This window comes from Leptinotarsa decemlineata, unplaced genomic scaffold (genome assembly GCF_025532065.1).
Source record: "Leptinotarsa decemlineata unplaced genomic scaffold, Ldec_3_MD MMD2_tig00026328_RagTag_RagTag, whole genome shotgun sequence".
NCBI classification, from domain to species: domain Eukaryota; kingdom Metazoa; phylum Arthropoda; class Insecta; order Coleoptera; family Chrysomelidae; genus Leptinotarsa; species Leptinotarsa decemlineata.
In genome coordinates, this window is record NW_027412688.1 from 8,867,042 (window position 1) to 8,887,187 (window position 20,146).

Consider the following 20,146-nt stretch of genomic DNA (forward strand, 5'->3'; position numbering starts at 1 on the left):
TTTATATTTTGTTATAGTATATTACTGGAGTAAACAGCAAAAAAAATGTTGTTGGGTTTACTGATTACTACATAAGGACACTTTGCAAAAATAAATTTAGATAGGCAATATCGTGAAATTGATTTTTTATATAGCTGAAAATTGTTTTGTATGCAGCTATAACAGTTAAACATATATTGTAAAATAATAGATAAGGCAAAATTGTAAAATTAATTTAGGTTGGTATACCTGTATGGGTGGTACACCTGGATGGTTTACCTATATGGGATATCTATAGCATAAATAGCGTTAGCTTCGTGTTAGTTACTAGTTTAATCTTCCTCTTTGGTGATCGAAACACGTGTCGAAGTGTTAAAAATAACGATTTGGTGTTGGGAAAAAACTCCAGTAATATTCATTACTACACCAAAGGTTCCAAACAGTGCATCACAAGTTTTGTTATAGTGTTAACAAAAGGAAACGAAGACATATAGCTTTGACGAAATCAAAAAACCGGCCGTCGGAGGCGGTACAAATCCACCAATATTTTTATTAGAGTCTCTGCCACCTCTATATTTTGTTATAGTGGTCACAACTGGAAATAAAGAAATATGGCAGAGATGTATTTCTTCGTTTCCATTTCTTAACACTATACCAAAACAGGAAGGTGGCAGAGTTTCTAATAAAAATATTGCTTGATCTGTACCGCCCCCGATCGCCGGTTTTTCGATTTCACCTCTGCCATATTTCTTTATTTCCAGTTGTGACCACTATAACAAAATATGAAGGTGGCAGATACTCTAATAAAAATATTGCTTGATCTGTACCGCCCCCGACAGCCGGTTTTTCGCTTTCACCTCTGACATATTTATTCATTTCCATTTTTTAACTCTGTACCAAAACATGGAGATGTCAGAGTCTCTAATAAAAATAATGCTGGATCTGTATCGCCCCCTACGGCCGGTTTTTTTATTTCACCTCTGCCATACTTCTTTATTTCCAGTTGTGACCACTATAACAAAATATGAAGGTGGCAGATACTCTAATAAATACATTGCTTGATCTGTACCGCCTCCGACGGCCAGTTTTTTTATTTCGTCACTGCTATATTTCTTCGTTTCCTTTTGTTAACACTATACTAACTATACTAAACAGGTGGCAGGGTGTCTGATTAAAATGTTGACAGAGGTATACCGCCCACTACTCGGATTTTTCATTTAGTTTTCACTATTTTCTATAATTTCCGTCATTTCAAATATTCATGATGTCTTCAAAATACATTTTTCACTGTATCGGCAAAGAGAATAGAAAATACAAAATATTGCTGAACTTCATTGCCAAAGTAACCGTGGTTTCAATTTTTTTGTTGCTTGGCGGGAAGACTGGAACATCTCGCGTTCGAATGTTGGCACACTAGTTCTAAATATACCGATCAGACTGGGTATCTCGATGATAATTTTTCGGAGTGACAGTGTGCTATGGGGAACACACATGTCAAACCCCATCCACGACAACGAAACAAAAAACAAGTGCATTGGAGGGCTGCAGGTAATTGTTTTCATATCTTGTGTAACGTGTGTTTTTTTCCTGAAACTTAAGACAGTGCTTATATTCTTTGTAGCATGGTGCGTTATTTATGGATACCTTGAGTCGGACTGTTGCTTGTATTTTTATCCGCGCAACATATTGTTGATTGCGGGCGAGTTCAACCGATGACAGATGCGAATGATTAGAAATTTGCAATTTTTCCGGTTATCAAATACTTTTAGACTATCTTTTCGGTATCATTGGGATTTTAAGGAATAATAATTATACACGGGTGGCAGCACTGTAAATCACATATTTGCCATCAATTAACTGAAATATCTATCTGAAAATGAGAAAATTTTGGTTAAATACAGAGTTACGGAAACATTTTATTTCCTTGGGCATACAATCCCTACTGCTAAATATAATTCGTTTTTTGGAAGCTTTGCTTTATTTTGACTGCAAAATCAAAATGTTGGATGTATCAGAATGTCATTAATTGATGGGAAAAGCACCGATTTTTTATTGTTTCAGTCACCTGTTATGATAATTTAGTTCGATCCGTCTCGTGAACTTGAGACAACTTCATAATTCTTTGCATTTATCTACTTCGTGAGTTGAATCAAATAGGTTCTGGTTTCCATAGAAAACTTTCCGATTGATAAGGTATAGGCATTTCATGATTATGGAAATACGATGGAATTGGCCGATACTTGATGAAAAATTATAACTAACCTATTCAAGAAACACTTCATTGTGAGATTTATACTAAACAGTTTTGCAAAAACGCAACACGTGTTGCGTTTTCGCATTGTATGGCGAAACACGTGTTGAGTTTTTGTGAAACTGTTCAGTGAAAATCTCACGAAAAAATGATTTTTGAATACGTCAATATTATAAAAATTGACGTTGAGGAAATTCGAGATTGAGATCGAAAATAACAAGAGTTACATTTGAGTTGTTACTATTTTTTGGGTTTGATGGCCGTCGACTTTCAGAATTTCTTTTTGACAAAACACAAACACTATAGGAAAATCTTTGAGGCGCTCTCAGAGCGGTGCTTGTGCGAAAGCAGTGATTCATATTGGATTTGAATCGCTGGAGATTGAATACAATTTGAAAAACGTTCTCAGGAAGTTCATTCCACATGAACGCAGTTCTTCACAAGAAAGAGTTCTTGAACAGTGAAGTTGGACGTGCATCGACTTGAACCTCAAAACAATCAGCAGCCACAGTCGCGTATTTCTGATATGTAGCGTTCTTGGTGTAATCAAATGTGAAAGTATCCATAGAACAGAGACAAATTTCCAACCTTTCTTCGATGTTCCCGACTCTGAAGGTTGCCAGTGATGTCTCCAATCAGGCGGATGGCTTTTTTCTGGATGGAATCCAGATGGGGACAGATCTCCATACATGAGAACAATAATCCAAAGAAGGTCTGATCTGAGCTTTATAAAGAATCAGAAGTTGCTGAGGTGTGTTTTTTTGTGCCTTGGGAGCTGTCTGACTTGTCCATTCAGTCCAAGTCTCCAGAAAACACTGCGTTTATTCTTCCATCTTCTCATGACACCCATTCCATCAGTCTCGTTTCCTGTACTAGTTTGTACAGGTTCCGTGTTGGATGTTCGTCATATTCTTTTGGGCGTAGTTTTGTACGTCCATATATAGCCTGCCTCCTTTGATTCAGTGCCTCACATTCGCATAAGATTTGTAGAGCTGTTTCTATCCCTTCGTTGCATAATCTGCAGCTGAGGTCTCCGTTGTACAGCCCCATTTTATTCAGGTGTCCTCTAAGCGGACAATGACCGGTTAGTAACTCTGTAATTATTCTTAGCCGATCCCTACTATATTGAAGTAGTTCTTCAGTTCTTTTCTCGGACGGTTCCCTAATGAAGGTTCTACCGTGTTTGTTGCCAGGTACTTTTGTCCAGTACTCTGTGTGCTTCTTATTGGTCCATATCCTAATCTGGTTTCGTACCAATGATTTTAGTGCCCCCAGAGCTGGTTCAGGACCTATATATGCGAAGTTGATGATCCTCGTCTAGCGCATTCATCAGCTTTATCATTACCTGTGATTCTTGAATGCCCTGACACCCAGTACAAAGTTAATTTGTTCCTGTTTGCAAGTTTATTCAGTTCTTCATGGCATTCCCAGACCAGTTTTGATGTCACCTTCGGGTTTGTCAGAGCCCCTAGTGCGCTCCTGCTGTCTGTAAAAATATTGATCTGCTGCTGAGGTGTGTACAGTTTTCTGGTTCGGAACAGTGCTCCAAGCTTTGGGGAAGCAGTCTTTGCAATTCCAGCGACTTGATTGTGCCAAGACATTGGTGTTCATTTTAACCCCCAACAAACTTATAGAAACAGAAAGTGGAATTGTCTGACCTGATATTATTATATCCGGTTCGGAAACATTTATTTTCTTGGGGAAAACTGATGCCTGGGTTTTTGTGGCATTGAATTGAACCTGGTTACTCTCACGACTGCGTAAAGCGTATCTATGTTGACTCAGGTAGTTTGGTGTGCTAATACTTGTACCAGGATAAGGACCTTTTTTTTACTTGTCGTCATGATGATTGCTATTCTTGAACTTCTCGGAATGAGATTCCATATTCGGTTGAGTTTCACAGCTTCTGGTATCTCTGATTGGAGGCAATGAGTTTCGTGTTTTCAAACAAGTCGGTATCCTTATGGTATCCCCAACCAGGGATACCATAGCCGACTGGTACGAGAGACGATAGAGATCCAGAAACACACGGATGATTTCAGAAGTAAAGAAAAAGCTGTGAATCACAACCGAATATGGAATCTCATCCTGAGAAGTTCAAAAATAACAAGCAGCATGACGGAAGGTAGAAAATGGTTCTAAATTGACAATTTGCCTGATTTAGGTACTGGTATAAGCACACCAAACTACCTGAGTCAACATAAATACGCTTTACGCAGTCGTAATACCCAGTCATTGAAGATAAATCTTAAATGTATAAATTTCTGAAGAAGCTAGCTACTTGCGTCAGCGAAACGTCAGGAAGAAATAACAAAAATTGACGGCCTTCAAAACCGAAAAATAGTGACACTGAAAACCTCGGCCACGAAAGCCCTAACCATTTTGTAAGTTATTTTTGACCCATTCAAAATGGAATTTCTGTTGACACAGAATGCTTCTGGAAATTCTGGAACATAACATTGTCCCTGCATAGTCTACCCTGGATAAGACCCATATTCGCCCCATCCTAATTTTATCCAATTTGGTAATTCATGCCTTCAATCTTGAGATAGTCTCGTTAGGTGAACGATCTATGATTCCAGTTTTGTTTTTGGACCACCTAGACCAGTCTAGTTTCACGAAAGCTTTGATCTAGCACCTGATTCCAAATTACACTTCCCAAGTTTGATGTGACCTTGGGGTTGATTAATTCTTCATTCTATCGCTGTTTATTTTTTTAAAAAGTTGTCTGGACAACTAATATTTTCAAATATATGTGGCGGTTTTCCCGTGTACTCTCACAACCAATGAGACCTATGGTGGATTGAAACATTTTTAGTGTTGTATTTCTAACAAGCTTTTGGATTCTGATTTCTGACTTCACAAAGATGTGTAGATCATTACTAAAAGTTTCTTCTCAAAGGTTACATTACTAGAAGCATCATTCTTCATATTGGTGAATTGGCCAAACTTCTTCACTGATTGTCTTCTTGACGTTGGATTTCATTTCTGCAAAATCATTATTTCAGTCGAATTTAAAGGGAATCATGATTCTTCATAATCAGTCCATTCAATCCTTGGAGAATATTTTTTCAACTCAACGAAAAAAGAGCAAAATTGCCTCTTTTGGTGACATGGAGTCGTAATCTCATGTTAGAAATCCATCGTTTCATTTTTGAAAGTTCAATAAGGTGCTATGGGAGAAAGTAGTTTCAACCCGGAATTTGTACTTATACACCATGCTGTATGAAATTTTATGTCAATACTCTCACTTATATTACGTTGTGGTATCTGTTTCAATTTCATTAAAGATATTAGGATTGAAAATTTAATGAAAAAATTATTTTCAGGTAGGTAATTCAGTTTTCATAACAATTTTTTGTTTGAAGAGGGAAAAATGGAAAGCCAAAATGCATGCATTTTCAGTTTCATAAACTGAGTACAAGATATATTTCCATCGTAATAATCTAATGAACTAATGACTTGAATTTAGTAATTAACTTTTTTTGCTTCAAAGTTCTGGAGACTTTCCAAGTTAAGAACGTAATATCAATTCTGGAACGCTACTAAATCAGTAAGTTTTACGAGGACATATAAATAATCAGTTCAAACTGTGACAGTTCTAAAAACACGGAATATCGCTTCCATGTTGTGGAAGAATTTGAATCTTGAGTTAATAATTGACTATCATCATATTCAACCTTAGATTTTTCCCAAAAGTAATATTGAAATTATCATTTCTTCTTACTATATAAAAGGCAAATCAATTAATAATAATTTTTCTGTTAGAATTTGTAATTATATTTTGAATTTACCCTTTACTAGCAAACCGACGCGGCTTATCAGCTTGTCCATAAAAAAGGTTCTCGTTTTCTCATAACGGGAGCTTTTGAAGATGTATGGACTGATAGTTCCAATACCAAACAATTAGAAAAGTTCTGAAACAGAAGAGAACACTCGAGAGTATTCAGAAAACATTCCACAAGATACCAGATATAGGGTCAGAAAGTTTCACCCTCCAGAATTTTTTAGAATTATCCAAGAATATTCGATATTATTCGAGAACATTCCACAACATTTTGGATCATTCTGGAATACTATGGAAATGTCCTGAAATAACCAGGAAAGTTCAATAACAAGACGTTCAATTACAATATATTGATCCTTTTTCCCTTATCCAAGAAAAATGTTTCCATTTTCACTTGAATGACATGCTTTAGAAGATATAGGTTAGGTTAGGTCCAAAGTAAGTAGGTCTATTTGACTATCCACCGCAACACGTAAGGGTTTATTGTGGCTCACACTCGACCAAATAAAACCAGCTACTTAACGAAGGCGATCAGTTTGTATGGTGAGTGGTCTTTCAGGTGAGATGGTTAGAGTACGGCTCTGACAAACTCTAAAAACCTGATTCGATCCCCATCGCGGCAGGCCACAAGATGCAAGATTCGCACCTTGATACCCGCAACAACCTTCTCATATGAGGGTATTTGCACGTCAGCTACACCTGACGATGCTTCAGATTCAACCGTGCAGGGCTTTTTCGCCTCTAGTTTTGATGAATTATCATTTGAGCGCGAACGTTTGCTAACCTGCTCATGGGGGGTTTGTTCCTCTACCTGAGATAGATTCTGCGTACGCCGCTCAAGAATTTAGTGCAAGTCGGTTTTATAAGGTACCCCGGTCTTGAGGAGTCGACTCAATCGTTTCCTGGCTACACCACCAAACCTTTTTTTTAGGTTCAGTTATTGAATGAGGAGTTGGAGAGTTGAGAAGCTCTCGCTCCTGAACTAAATTTACAGGGAGGTCACTTGGAGTCGTAAACTCGACATTCATCTCCTCTGTAGACTCGCTCCTGAACTAAATTTACGTGGAGCTCAGTTGGAGTCGTAAACTCGACATTCACTTCCTCTATAGACCCAGCGTCAGAAATGATTTTTGAATACATTCTGTCCATAAAAGTCCCACAAGTAGCTAGGGAATGAAGGTCAATCACGGCAGACAGCCGGACGGTTTGCCCTTCAGAAATGTCTGGACAAAAACCATTTGAGAGCATTTCACAATATTCTGGAACGTACCGACATACTTTGGAATGATCTGGAACATCACGAAACATCCCAGATCATGATGGAACATTACAGAATAACTTCGAATATACTGTTCCAGAACATTGTAGACCATTCGACGCCTTTTTTATATGGATCAGGCTACCAATCGATAGGAGTATATGAAGCAAAATCTGTCAATCTCCTATAATTTAAGTTCATTCTTCCATTCCAACTACCCGATATTCTCATATCAACCCCCTAAGCGAAGCCGGATACCTCAGCTAGTAACTGATGAAAATTACTTTTGATAAAAGTTCATTAAAACAAAAATATGTTCACAAATACCGATTTCAATTCTGAATTAGATAAGTACCTATCTACCTGCAGACCTCACCTCACAAAATCCAGTCTCAACCTTCAAATCAAATCACTACGTACAATGAGTATAGTATATTAGTAGACTCAATATTAGGCCTACTGAAAAGCAGCAATATGGAGTGATCGTGTAGTCATATCTCAGTGGGATCATGCATAGTTTTCGATAAATGTTGTTACGTCTGTTCAGCGAGACAGTGACGTCATTCACACCAATCAGGTGTGTTTGAAGGTGATTGACAATGTTTCGTGGTGTATTTCATCAGTTCGGACTAATATAATATTCTAATATTAATATTTTAATAATTATTGTCTAAAATAATATACACTGATTTGAAATTCCTGAAAAAATATTAAAAAGATTAACCGAAAATAACAATTTTATCAGATTGTTGTTTGGTTTTATGTTATTTCTTTGTAATTTCAGTTTTTTTTGTTCAAATAAAATTATTATTTTCGGTTAATCTTTTTAATATTTTTTCAGGAATTTCAAATCAATTTATATTATATCAGACAATGGAAGTCCGAACTGATAAAATACACCAATCAAGTTGTCTCTCAACTCGCCAGACCAGGCAGACAGACCACGCAGCCAACCAGAGTGCACCAAGTTGTCACGTGGTGCCCTAAAACTGTTACATATCTAGCTAGGCGGTGAGGCAGCCAATCAGAGTGAACCAAATTGTCACGTGGTGTCTTCAAACTGTCACCCAGCTCGCCAGCCAATCAAAGCGAACGCTTCTGCATCTCAGAACATCGTGGCTACTCAGGCGTGAGATTTTAATTTTCTGTAGACATAAATAATTCAAGCAGGCAGACCAGGCAGACAACCAGGATCAAGCGTAGACAACCCGTTCGCCTGTCAACGGAACAACTAATCCGAGTGCATGCTTTTGCATCTCAGACCACTACCCACGCGACTACACAGGTAGGAGATTTGAATTTTATGTGGACTTCCCGCGCGCCAGAGACAAAACATACAGTCAATCAGACCACCAATCAGACCGCACGAAATCTGGGGAGTAGGCAAAATGAGACTCTGGCGTCAAGTCACAAAACCCTTAAAGCGTGTCACTACCTGGGAAGTAGGCAGATTGAGGCATCAGTGTAATTATACCTCCTTGAACATGTTTCAAAGTTATAGGCTCGAGCCTGAATCGGTTCACATACGGTATACGAGAATTTCTTCATATTCTAAGAGCTCACTTATTCTCGTGCTTGTTCTTCAAGATCAGTTGAATTCGACAATGTATTGTGATTCAATCTAGCACCACTGATGAAACCTGTGGCGGGTCGAAACAACGCTATGCGGTGTTCGATCATGACCGCTTGTTGTGATTTCAGATCTTGGCTCCATAACTGACCGTCTTTGGGAGCCCTTTCAATACCCTTAGTTTGAATTTTCTGTCGTTTCCATAGAAATCGCCTTCGTCAAAAGGATCCATACACACTCATAGGTGATTCAAGTTTAGCAACGGTGATATACAAAAACTATATACGAGTAAATATCAAAAAGACAAGGGAGTTTTTGGTGTCAACTCAGGAAAGTTTATACTTGGTGAACTGTTATCGTAATACGATGTATGTTTTCTAGATACTACTCGATACTACTAATCAAGACATGTCAGCACTTCTAAAATCTCAGGCAATTTTCAACGTTGAAGGGAAGTCTACTTTCAAAAATGTTATGTAGAATAGTCTAGAGCAGCGTTTTCCAAAGTTTTTTGCCTGGGGACCTCCATTGTGAATTTTCGCGATCCACATATTAAATAATATCGGATAAATCCAACCTCACACACAAGTCAATAAAAATATTATCGGACAGTCAAGCGGCGTTGGAAGCTCTTGGCTCCTACCGAACAACGTCTAAATTGGTAGCAAATTGTCAAAAACGACTCTCCTCGATAGGAAGACTCAACATATTGTGTCTGGTCTGGATTCCTGGCCATACTGGCCTGGAAGGTAATGAAGCTGCTGACTTCCTTGCAAAGAAGGTTACTGCAAGCAGCTCCATCGGACCAGAACATGCTATTGGCATTGCTTTGGGCTTTGCCAAACAAACATTGAACACCTGGATAGCAAGAAAATTTATGGACTTCTGGCAGAATCTTCCAGGATTGGTTCACTCCACCCTTCGAAGCTTGATACCCAACAGTTGTTGAACTACAGTAGAGATTAACTACGATGTGTAACATGCCTTCTTACTGGCCACTGTCATTTGAATCATCATATGCAGAGACTTGGACTGTCGGAAGATAGTGTGTGTCGCCTCTGTTTGGAAAATGATGAAACAGCAGAGCGTATACTTTGTGCCTGCCCCGCTGGGGATCGAATTAGGTTCTTAGAGTTCGGCAGAGCCGTACTCTCACCATCTGACCTGAAAGACCACTCACCATACAAACTAATCGGCTTCGTTAAGAAGCTAGGTTCATTTGGCCGAGTGAGAAGGTGTGAGCCACAATAAACCCTGGCAGGTTGCGGTGGAGGGTTGAATAGACCCACTCACTTCAGACCTAACTCAACCTATTAACGTAACTTTTGGAGCTAGTGCTTACGATTCACAAAAGATTCTATATCTGGGTTGAAAGTTTGAAGCTTTAAACGCAAGTCACTTTCCAAAAAAAACTTATTTCTCTATTCATTTTTCAAATATACAAAGTAGAGAATGCCCTCTCACACAAATATGTGGTTGAAAACCCCATCAGCTCTTTTAAGGCTATGTTCGAAAGAACTGAATACTCTCCTATAGCCTTTGACTATATTCGCAATTAATTTGAATTGTTACGAGACAAGTTCAATTTTCTAGTCTCTGAAAAAGTTTAAAAAAGATTGTGGAGTGAGAAATCAAATTTTGAGGAGTACCACTATAGATATAGATATAGATTCAGTTATATGAAACCCACTGTTTGCTATTGAGTTTTTACTCCAAATATTTGTTATGAGTTTGAAACAAACAGACCTCAATATGGAAAAAAAATTACTCGCGAAAACTCTATCATCTCTGAGTGCACCTCTAGAGGTTAAAGGCCAAATTTATTTTTTCTTTCATATCTGAAAGAAACCTTTAAACAGATTAACTTCGAGTAAAATTCCATTTGTAACATCCCGAGCTCAGTGTCTAAACCAAAATTTTGGTAAAATTTCACCAATTTTCAAAAAAATTTGTGTGTACTTACGTATCTTAATATGTAGATCACGAATCCGAAATGAATAATTAGTGCTCTCCATCATTACCATGGTTAGCTCTCCAAAGTTCTGCAACTTTTTAGCTTCCTATCAGCACAATGCAAACTTCAGAATCACAAGTTATTATTCACCATATCACCTTCACTGCCTTTGACACTTTTTAGTTTGGTAATCAAATCATTTTTATAAAAAACTTGATTCAATAATGGATTCGTTTTCTGGCGACATCCCTAGATTTTAAGGTTATATACTAGTGCCATTTCGGAATAAAGCAGTTCCGCCAGTTGAAGAAATTTTTCATAGAACTGTTGAGAAGGTAGAATGAGATGTGAAGGTGATGTGGTTAATAAATACTCATGCTTTCCAATAGTTTCGATTGTACAAAAAGAATGCTGAAAAGTTGCAAATTTTGGGAACTGTGTAGATTAGATTAGATTAATATGTGCTGAACAGCCACTACAGGCCTGTCCTCGTAACTAGACTCCATAGGCCAGACCTCAAGTTCCCCATATATTGAGAGGGTTGTGGTTTTTCCTCCCCTAATGTTGCAAACCTTATCCTTGACAGACCTTCGCAATAACATAGTATGTGTACGAAGGTTTCCTCATCCTCTTGGCAGAGCCTGCATAGGGCTGTGTCTGCCAGTTCGATGTTGTTCATGTGTTTGTTGAGTCTACAGTGGCCCGTCAATAGCTCGACCAGAACTCTAGTTGATCGCCTATTCAGACTTAGTAGGTACTCCATGAATTTTGGCGATGGCTCTTTGAAGAACTCTTTGGCCTGTCTCATACCCGGCGCCTTATTTCACCATTTTTGAGATTGTTTTTCCTTCCAGTTGCTGTTGAAAGTTTTTCGCTGCGCTTTTGCTGTACCACAAAAGGGTTCTGGGCCAATGGGGGAGCATCGTGCTCCTTCTCGTGCTAGTGAATCAGCCTCTTCGTTGCCCTTGTATCCTGTGTGGCCTGGTACCCAGGCTAATGACAGTCTGTTTTGACTACCTAGTTCTTGTAGCTTCTCTTGGCAGTTCCAGACCAGTTTGGAATTGACCTGCATGGAGCTAATTGCTTTTATAGCTGCTTGGCTATCAGAGTATATTGCAATAGTCTTTTCCTTAAACTCTTGCCTCAGTAACTCTTCTGCGCAGTGCTGTCGTTTCTGTCTGGAATATCGTCACTTCTTTACCTTAGCTTAGTGAGACATTTGTCTTTGGTTTAGTTATATAGATTCCTGCTCCTACACCTTCTTCAGTTTTTGAGCCGTCTGTGTAACAGGCAACCTCTGCATTCATTGGAGGTCCTCCCTTCCATGCCTCTCTGCCTGTTATAATTGTTTTTAAATTTTTTCCGAAGCTATACTGAAAAAGCATCTCATCCGATGGCATTCCCATTATGGGGTCGTTTTCCAACTCTTTGTTTAGCTCGTTGTACCTCTTACCGTGCAGCATGCTTATAGGCATTTGCCCTCTGGTCAGTCTACTGATGACTGACATGGCTTCCCCTTGAATATATAGATGTAGTGGCGTTAGGTTCAGCAAGACTTCTAATGCGGCTGTTGTGGTGGTTCTCATAGCGCCCGTGGCAGCCAGGAAAGCTTGCCATATGGTCATATGGTCATTTTTGGTTGTAAACCCCAATTTTTTCCGCACATTCTTCTACACAAGTTGAAGGCTATCGTGATTTTTTGGATTATTTTTTGTAGGTGTTGATTCCATGTCAACTTGTGGTCACAAATGACTCCCAAGTATTTTGCCTCTTGTGCAATTGGAATTTCTACCCCGTGCAGTACTGGTGCTTTCAGCCCTCTGAGTACGTTCTTTTTTGTGAAGACTACTAGCGTAGTTTTGAGAGGGTTTACTGTTAGTTCCTTCTCCTGGCACCATTTATTTATTATGTTTAGAGCCGTTTGTGTGTGCTTCGAGACAGTTCTTGCGAATTTGCCTCTTGCGATAATGGCGAGGTCATCGGCATATCCTAAACATTGCATGCCTTTGGATCTTAGCCTCATTTGTAGTTCGTCCACTAGGATAGCTCACAGTAGGGGCGATAATACCACTCCTTGTGGATACCCATTGCCAGCTCTAGCTGTGACTGTGGTTTCTCGTATGGATGATATGATTACCCTTGTTTCCAGACTGGCATTCATCCACCTACACAGGAGGGTTGGAACCCCTTTTCTATCTAGAGCTTTGGTGATGGACTCTGTAGATGCGTTATCAAAGGCACCCTCGAAGTCGATGAATGTTGCCATGGCTATCTTCTTATCCTCTAAGGATTTTGTTAGTAGCCTGTTAAGATCATCTTATGCCAGATCTGTTGACTCACCTGGCTGGTACGCATATTGGCGTTCGTTGAGAGGGTTTATTCATAATACCTCATCTCTTATGTGTCTGTCTATCAGTCTTTTCAGTGTTTTGAGCAGGAAAGACACTAGACTAATTGGTCGGTATGCCTTGGGCTGTGTAACTGTGGAGATAAGAGAAAGCCATAATTTTTTTTGGATCCGTACTCCACACGTCCACAGTACGCACCTTTTTTTGGCGGGTGCAGCATATCCAAAATCTTACCAAAACTTTGACAGTCTACTCAAATAAAGACTGGTTATAAATTAATGTTGACACATTTATTTACTTATCCAACACATCATTGTTGAACATTCGATCGAGAAGTCGACTCGATCAGCAAATTCAAAATGAATATCAAAGTTGAAGTTGAGTTTTCTTGGATTATTATTATTATTGATTTTAATCGTAGGATCCGTGACTGAATGCTTTGGAAGTGGCAGACTGCGCAAATTCATTAATGGTTCGTGATCCTCGTCATTGCACTATTTGTGATTTGAAGTCTGAAAATTAATTTACTGCGCTGAAGACGTTCAACAAAAATTAACGAAAATGAACTTCAGACGGAAGAACAGATTACCGTGTGTTATATTTAGATAATAAGGTTTCCTCAAAATAACTTTGAAATGTTTTCATTGTTCTTATATTTGAGTATGCTCTTGTGAGTCTTGTATGGAGTCGTTTGAAGTTTATATATCTGTGTTTGTTCCTGTCGTCAATAATTTTCAATTGAAATATTCAATTTATAATCGTCTTCAACGATACTGTGAAATCTTTCAACTGCAATTATGAAAAATGTTTATGGATACACTTCTACGCTTCTATATTTTCAAAGAGAGTATAGGACATACTGGAAATGTATCTCCAAAAGTGACCAACGGTTATAAGATATGCCACAGCACTGAATGTTGTTATTTCTCTGTTGACAACTGAAAGAAACTTTGCTTCAGGAATCAATCAGATCTCGAGTTCTTCTACAGTCGAAGTAAAATTTCTGTACATTCACCCAGTTTCATCAATATGACTATTTCAATCAGAATAACTTCCTGCCCTGTAAGAAGATGATTTTCAACTGAAGTTGGTTTGAGTAACTTGGGTTTAATGGAAGTTTTTCATTGACAAATATTTATATATAAATTCATTTCATTATAAGTTTTGAACAAAAAACTATTTGATTACAGCTCGACCACAGCCTCCAGGAAAGCCTCAATTGACGTCGGAAGTTGAAAGCACCCCAGACTTAGTAACAATCTGCTGGAAACCACCCATTAGCGATGGCGGCTCCCCTATCTTGGGATACTTGGTCGAACATAGGAGAACAGGATCCCCACACTGGGTCCGATCGACTCCCATACCAGTCCCGAACCCAGAAGTAACCATAAGCGGTCTGGAACCCGGATGGCGTTACCAATTCAGGATCAGCGCTCAGAACGCTGTTGGCATATCTGATCCCAGCGACTTATCAGAACCCATAACTGTCACTCTACAGCGATCCGCCATCACTGCCCCGAAATTTACGCAGGACGTTCAAGAAACAACCGCTTTGGAGAACGAAAAAGCTGAGTTTATCGTTCACTTCCTAGGACAACCGGCCCCTAGGGTATGTTGGTTCAAGGACGAGTTCGAAATATTCAGCAGCAGGAGAATAAGGATCGTCACTGAGAGCGACAAAAGCATCTTGACCATTTATCAGTGCTCTCTGTCTGACGAGGGAGAGATCAAATGCACAGCAACGAATCGAGCTGGACACGTCTCCTCCAAAGCGAAACTTACCGTCGAATCATTTCCGAGCATCCGACTACCTAGGCAATATGAAGAGGGGTTGCTCTTCGAAATAGGGGAGAGCATCAAACTGAAGGTTTCGGTGGCAGGGCGACCAACTCCTCTAGTGTTTTGGAGTCACGATGGTGAGTCGATCAATAATAACGACCGATACGATATCGAATACGCCGACAAAATGTCTGTTCTCAAAATTGCGGAAGCTGAGAGAAGTGACAGGGGGGAGTACGAAGTCAAAGCTGTTAATAAACTCGGGCATGACATTCAGTCCTTTTTGGTCACCATCACTGATAAACCCTCGCCCCCTGGCAAGGCAAAGGTTGTCATGACCCTAGGTAGATCAGTAACTTTGTCTTGGAGTACCCCCGAAGATGATGGAGGTTATCAAATAGGTAACTACATAATAGAGTACTATAGACTTGGTTGGAACGTCTGGCTGAAAGCTGCTACGAGTAGGCAAGTGACTACAGTTCTTGGGGATTTAATCGAAGGAAGCGAATATAAATTCAGGGTCAAAGCAGAGAGCTCGTATGGGATCAGTGAACCCAGTGAAGAAACAGAGGTTATTTTCATACCAGATCCAAAAAGAGGCATCTTGGAACCTCCGACAAGGGGCCGTAGTCAGCCTCGTGAGGTGAGTCATGGATTAATAACTCCTGTCGCCCGGAGAAAGCACAGAAATCGCTCTCTAAGCTCCTCGAGAGTAGAAAGCACTTATGTCACTCCCAACTCGGTACCAAATGCTACGATGGCACCCAAACGTCCTGAACGAACAAAAGTCAAGAGCCCTCCTAAGACCCCAGAGCCGTCTCCCTTGGTGAAGAAGAGGGAAGTTGATGCGAAGGCGAATAGGGAGCTTTTTGAGCGATCCGATAGATCTTCTATGGCTAGAGAATTGTCTTACGGTAGTCCTGAGATTAGGCTCAAAAGAGATACCCAGAAAATAACATTACTCCATGCCAACCCCTCCAGTGGATCTGAGAAGTCCAGAACTCCTAGTCCCACGTCTGGAAAAGCTGGTGATCATAAGTTTTACAAGGTTAAAATCGAACCTCCTAGTGGAAATGGGGTGAAAAATAAGTCACCCAGTCCTGAAAAAACAAAAGAAAAATCACCTAGGGAAAATAATGAAAATTTCACTGGCAGTTCAGAATTCATGTTGGTATTATATCCTGGTGAGAATGAGAAAGGTGAGAAACACTAATTCATATGTGCTGAATCAAAAAGTTATATTAATATTATTTTCGATAGTATAATTTTATAAGAGGGCTATTGCGTCATATCGATTCCAAATGTTTATAGGTTTTGTCACACACATAATCCTAAAATTGTTGAAATATTAAAAAATTGTTATAGACCAGTCTACTTCATTATCACGAATATATGAATGTTTGTATGAAGATACTTGTTCTACATGTTTGAATCATTATCTGAAATATTTTCAGAGATTAGCTAGTCTACTAATTCCTCTTTTTTAGGCAAATCCAGCTTTGAATTCGACAATGATTCTGTACCACCGCCAATGTCTCTGTCTGCTCCAGAACTTGGTGCTGATTCGTCAATTTTCAACAATATTCGCAGATCTGCTAGTTCTACCGAACTTCTCTATGAAAAAACTATGCTTCGATTGTACGAAGCTGCGGAAGAGGAAGAGTTGAAGAAAAAAGAACAGACATCTACAAGCGAAATTCCCAAAATACAGATAAACTCCAAGGACAACCAGAAAATTGTTGGTCTGGAAAGGAAGCACTCGTTAATCAGAAGACTTTCCATAGGTGGACCACTCCAAAAACAATCCCTGTTGTCACAACGAAGACACACTCTTGTAAGTCCGATAGAATTAAAGAGCGCTCTTGGTCCTGAAGAGAAGTTGAGAAAGTTTCCCGGGACACTATTGGATAAACAAGAATCAATGATGAGACAAAGATCTCAGTCTGTGGAAAATGAGGAAAACATTCCAGACAGAGAAATGAGGCAGAAGACGGTTTTCACCAAGCAATCAATCACAAACAGACGAGAAATGAGCATATCAGATGAAGAAAAATGGGCTGATGACTATGAATCCAGTACAGAAGATTCGGAGTCATCAGAAGAAGATGATGATCTCAGGGAGATTCAGAAGCACTACAAAAAGACTTTCTACGATGACGAAGGAGAGCAGGAAACATACCATCCAAGATTGATGACAGGTATGTTAGTACATCCGATAAACGACAAGGAACCTTTTGAAATCTTGACCAAAAGAAAGGAGCCACCTAGTCCCGACTTTGTACCGAAACCAATTCTGAAGAAGGTAGAACCCGATAAAGAGTTGAAACTCACAAACTCATTGGCACCGACCCCAAGTCCAAGAAGCGGATCACATTCTCCTCTGTCTCCCGGTAGCCCACAGAGGTCACGTTCACAATCGATAGCAGGGGGGTCATTCACTCTACCTTCGTCACAGAAACCAGTACCCGAGGAAAAGCTGGGAGGATCTAGACCTAGATCTCTTTCTCTCACACATCAAGAAGACCTATTATCTAAAAAAGGCAGTTTGAGTGATAGACCTCTCATTCTCCAGAATCAAAAACCCCCATCTTTAATGCACAGCATTTCCGCAGTAGCAACGATAACTGGCATCACTGCTGCTAGTATTGTCATACCAGATAGGCTTCTAGAGAGACAGAAAGATGCAGAGGAGGCAAAAGTGGTTATAGATCATTATGGTGATATAGTCAAGAACTACGGTGGAAGAAGGAAGAGCAACCCACAGATTTTGATGGATAGAGATGCTCTAAAGGAAGCTGCCGAGGAATTAGGAAATTATAAAAACGAAACTTTGAAGAAAGTGGAGTCTTTAACATCTGAGCCCAAGAACGTCTCATATAGGGAAGGAATTCTCAAAAATGAGTTAGTTATCTCCAGTTCTGAAACAAATGTAGGTGGAAATAAGGCTATTCAGAAGCCCAAAAGGGAAAATTATATTACTCAAGATCGCGTCGTAGAGAAAAATGAAGATAGAAATAGGTTCGCTAACATATACGAACATTTTCAAGATTATACAAAAAGTAATTCTCTCCCTGAACAGAAAACTGTGGAAGATATAACCAATAGAATAAAGGAACGTTCCATTTCCAAATCACCACCAAGAAATGGTAAAACGGGTTCAAATGCAAACGATTTGAACTCCTCTTCACCCAGGGATGATTACTGGGATTATGTAAATCCTAAGTTAGATACTTCCATTAAGATAAATTCAGCAAGGTCAGATATCAGGACCAGAAGAGGAAGAACTTCTCCTTCACCAATAAGGAATTCTACTTTTGTACCACCTACTATTAGTAATGAACAAAATATTCCTCTAGGTAACTCTATGCAAAGGAGAAATCGGACTTCTCCATCCCCAGTTCGCAGCCAATTGAGTAAAACACCACCAAATATGTATTATAGCAGAAGGTCCACTCCTTCTCCTCTCAGAAGGGCACGTCCAATGTTCAGGGAAATAATGACTCAAACTTCTGATGAGTTGATGTCTTTAGATAGCGACTCCTATTCCAGAGCCTCATCACCTTCTGGACGATCCCTAAGACAAGAAAAGTTGATTGCAGCGGCAGAGGTGAAGGTTCATAGATTTGTAGATTATATCACTGACTTGGCGATGTTCGCTGTTGCTTGTTGGTTATATCTATTCAAGAATGAACTATTGGCCATACCTGTATTGATGATTATGGTGTACAGGCAGTTACAAGCAGAGATTTTGAAGAGGATTCCAAAGTGGTTGTTACGTAGAATCAGGAGAAGGCATCGCAAATGACAAATCTTAAAAGATACTTTTGTAATGATGGTTTTAACTCCACTATTGGTATAATTCCTTCGAGAGGAGGCAATGTCAAAAAATACTTCTGACAATAAGTTATTTTCAGTAGTAACTTGCATGTTCAGTGACGCTTGAATGGAAAATTGCACACAATAAATAATCACAATATGGTTGCTGTTACTTTTTTGTGAAGACATGTCAATAATAGTTACTAGAAGTAATAATTTCCTCGTGAGTGAAATAAGTGTATTAGGAGGTTCTTTTGCAGAAATATGAAAAGACTAGTTTCATCCATTTGGCTATCTACAATTTGATATATCTATCTCAAATATAAATTGTTGAGAGAGCATAAAAAAGTTTTCGGCCTCAGAAATTTGTTTAAAATTATATACAGGGAATCTCATTGAGTTTTGTAAAAATTATTCACTATTATTTTGGCAACACTTGTTTGAAAATCAAAAGATGATAAACAAATGTTGATCATTTTCAGAAAGAGGCAATTTTTCCTCAGTTTATATTATTTTTCATGAGAATACTGAAGGATTGGAATATTTGAAGGCATCTAGTAATGCCTGCAATATAACTGCTATTGAATTGGTATCGAATGACAATCAAAATTATTGGTTTTTTTATCTGTCAATAAGGAATGAACCTTTATATATTTTGCAGAATGATGCAGTTCTTTCAATTCATATATTCAATAAAGGAAAAATTTCAATACATAGAGAAATTTTGACAATCTCTCTTCATTAATTCCTTTAAAGTTTGTATTGTGTATACTCAATGTTGCAAATGTTGATTTGAATTCATTTGAAAGAAACGTGTATGAAATCTAAATACCTTGATTTGACTAATTATTGATAATACTTATCGTTTTTTGAAAAATTACTGAAACGTGTCATGAAGTTAGAAACACTCACTATTCATCTTGATTGTGAATAAAAAGTGTTTGTGAGATTTAAATGTCATTCAGTCACTGTTATTTTTTCAATCAAGCATCCAGATTTTTGTTGTAAACAACTCTAGCCATTGAATGTTACTCATTTGTTTAAATTTCATCAGTATATTGATACTTATTATGAATTTCGTAATAAAATGCTGTTGTAAACTGTTTTCATTCTCGTACCTCCCACAGCACCAACAAAAATAGATGTCAGAAAGAGCCTATATTTATTTCAGGAATTATATAACCAGTAGAAATTCGCCATCTAGTGATGGGGCTCCAAACTATTTGTAGACTCCAGTGTATTTCAAAACCTATTCGAAAGCAGTACGAAGTGAGCGACATCTAGGTTTGTTGAAAAGAACGTCACACTAGAGTCACAAATATTCGTTGATAAATTAATTTTTTCTAAGATTTGGCGTTGTAGGACGAGCCAAAATATAAAATTTTGCTCGGTATGAATAACTCA

General features: G+C 38.7%; 1 protein-coding gene across 1 annotated transcript; it reads left to right on the forward strand.

Moving 5' to 3' along the window:
• The first annotated feature begins 1,388 nt into the window (after nt 1–1,388).
• Nucleotides 1,389–19,847, forward strand: MnM (myomesin and myosin binding protein). Its single transcript, XM_023157987.2, has 3 exons — nt 1,389–1,527; nt 14,338–16,125; nt 16,414–19,847. The coding sequence occupies exons 1-3, from the start codon at nt 1,458–1,460 to the stop codon at nt 18,729–18,731; spliced, it is 4,176 nt and encodes a 1,391-aa protein (XP_023013755.2). The 5' UTR covers nt 1,389–1,457; the 3' UTR covers nt 18,732–19,847.
• Nucleotides 19,848–20,146: the final 299 nt, after the last annotated feature.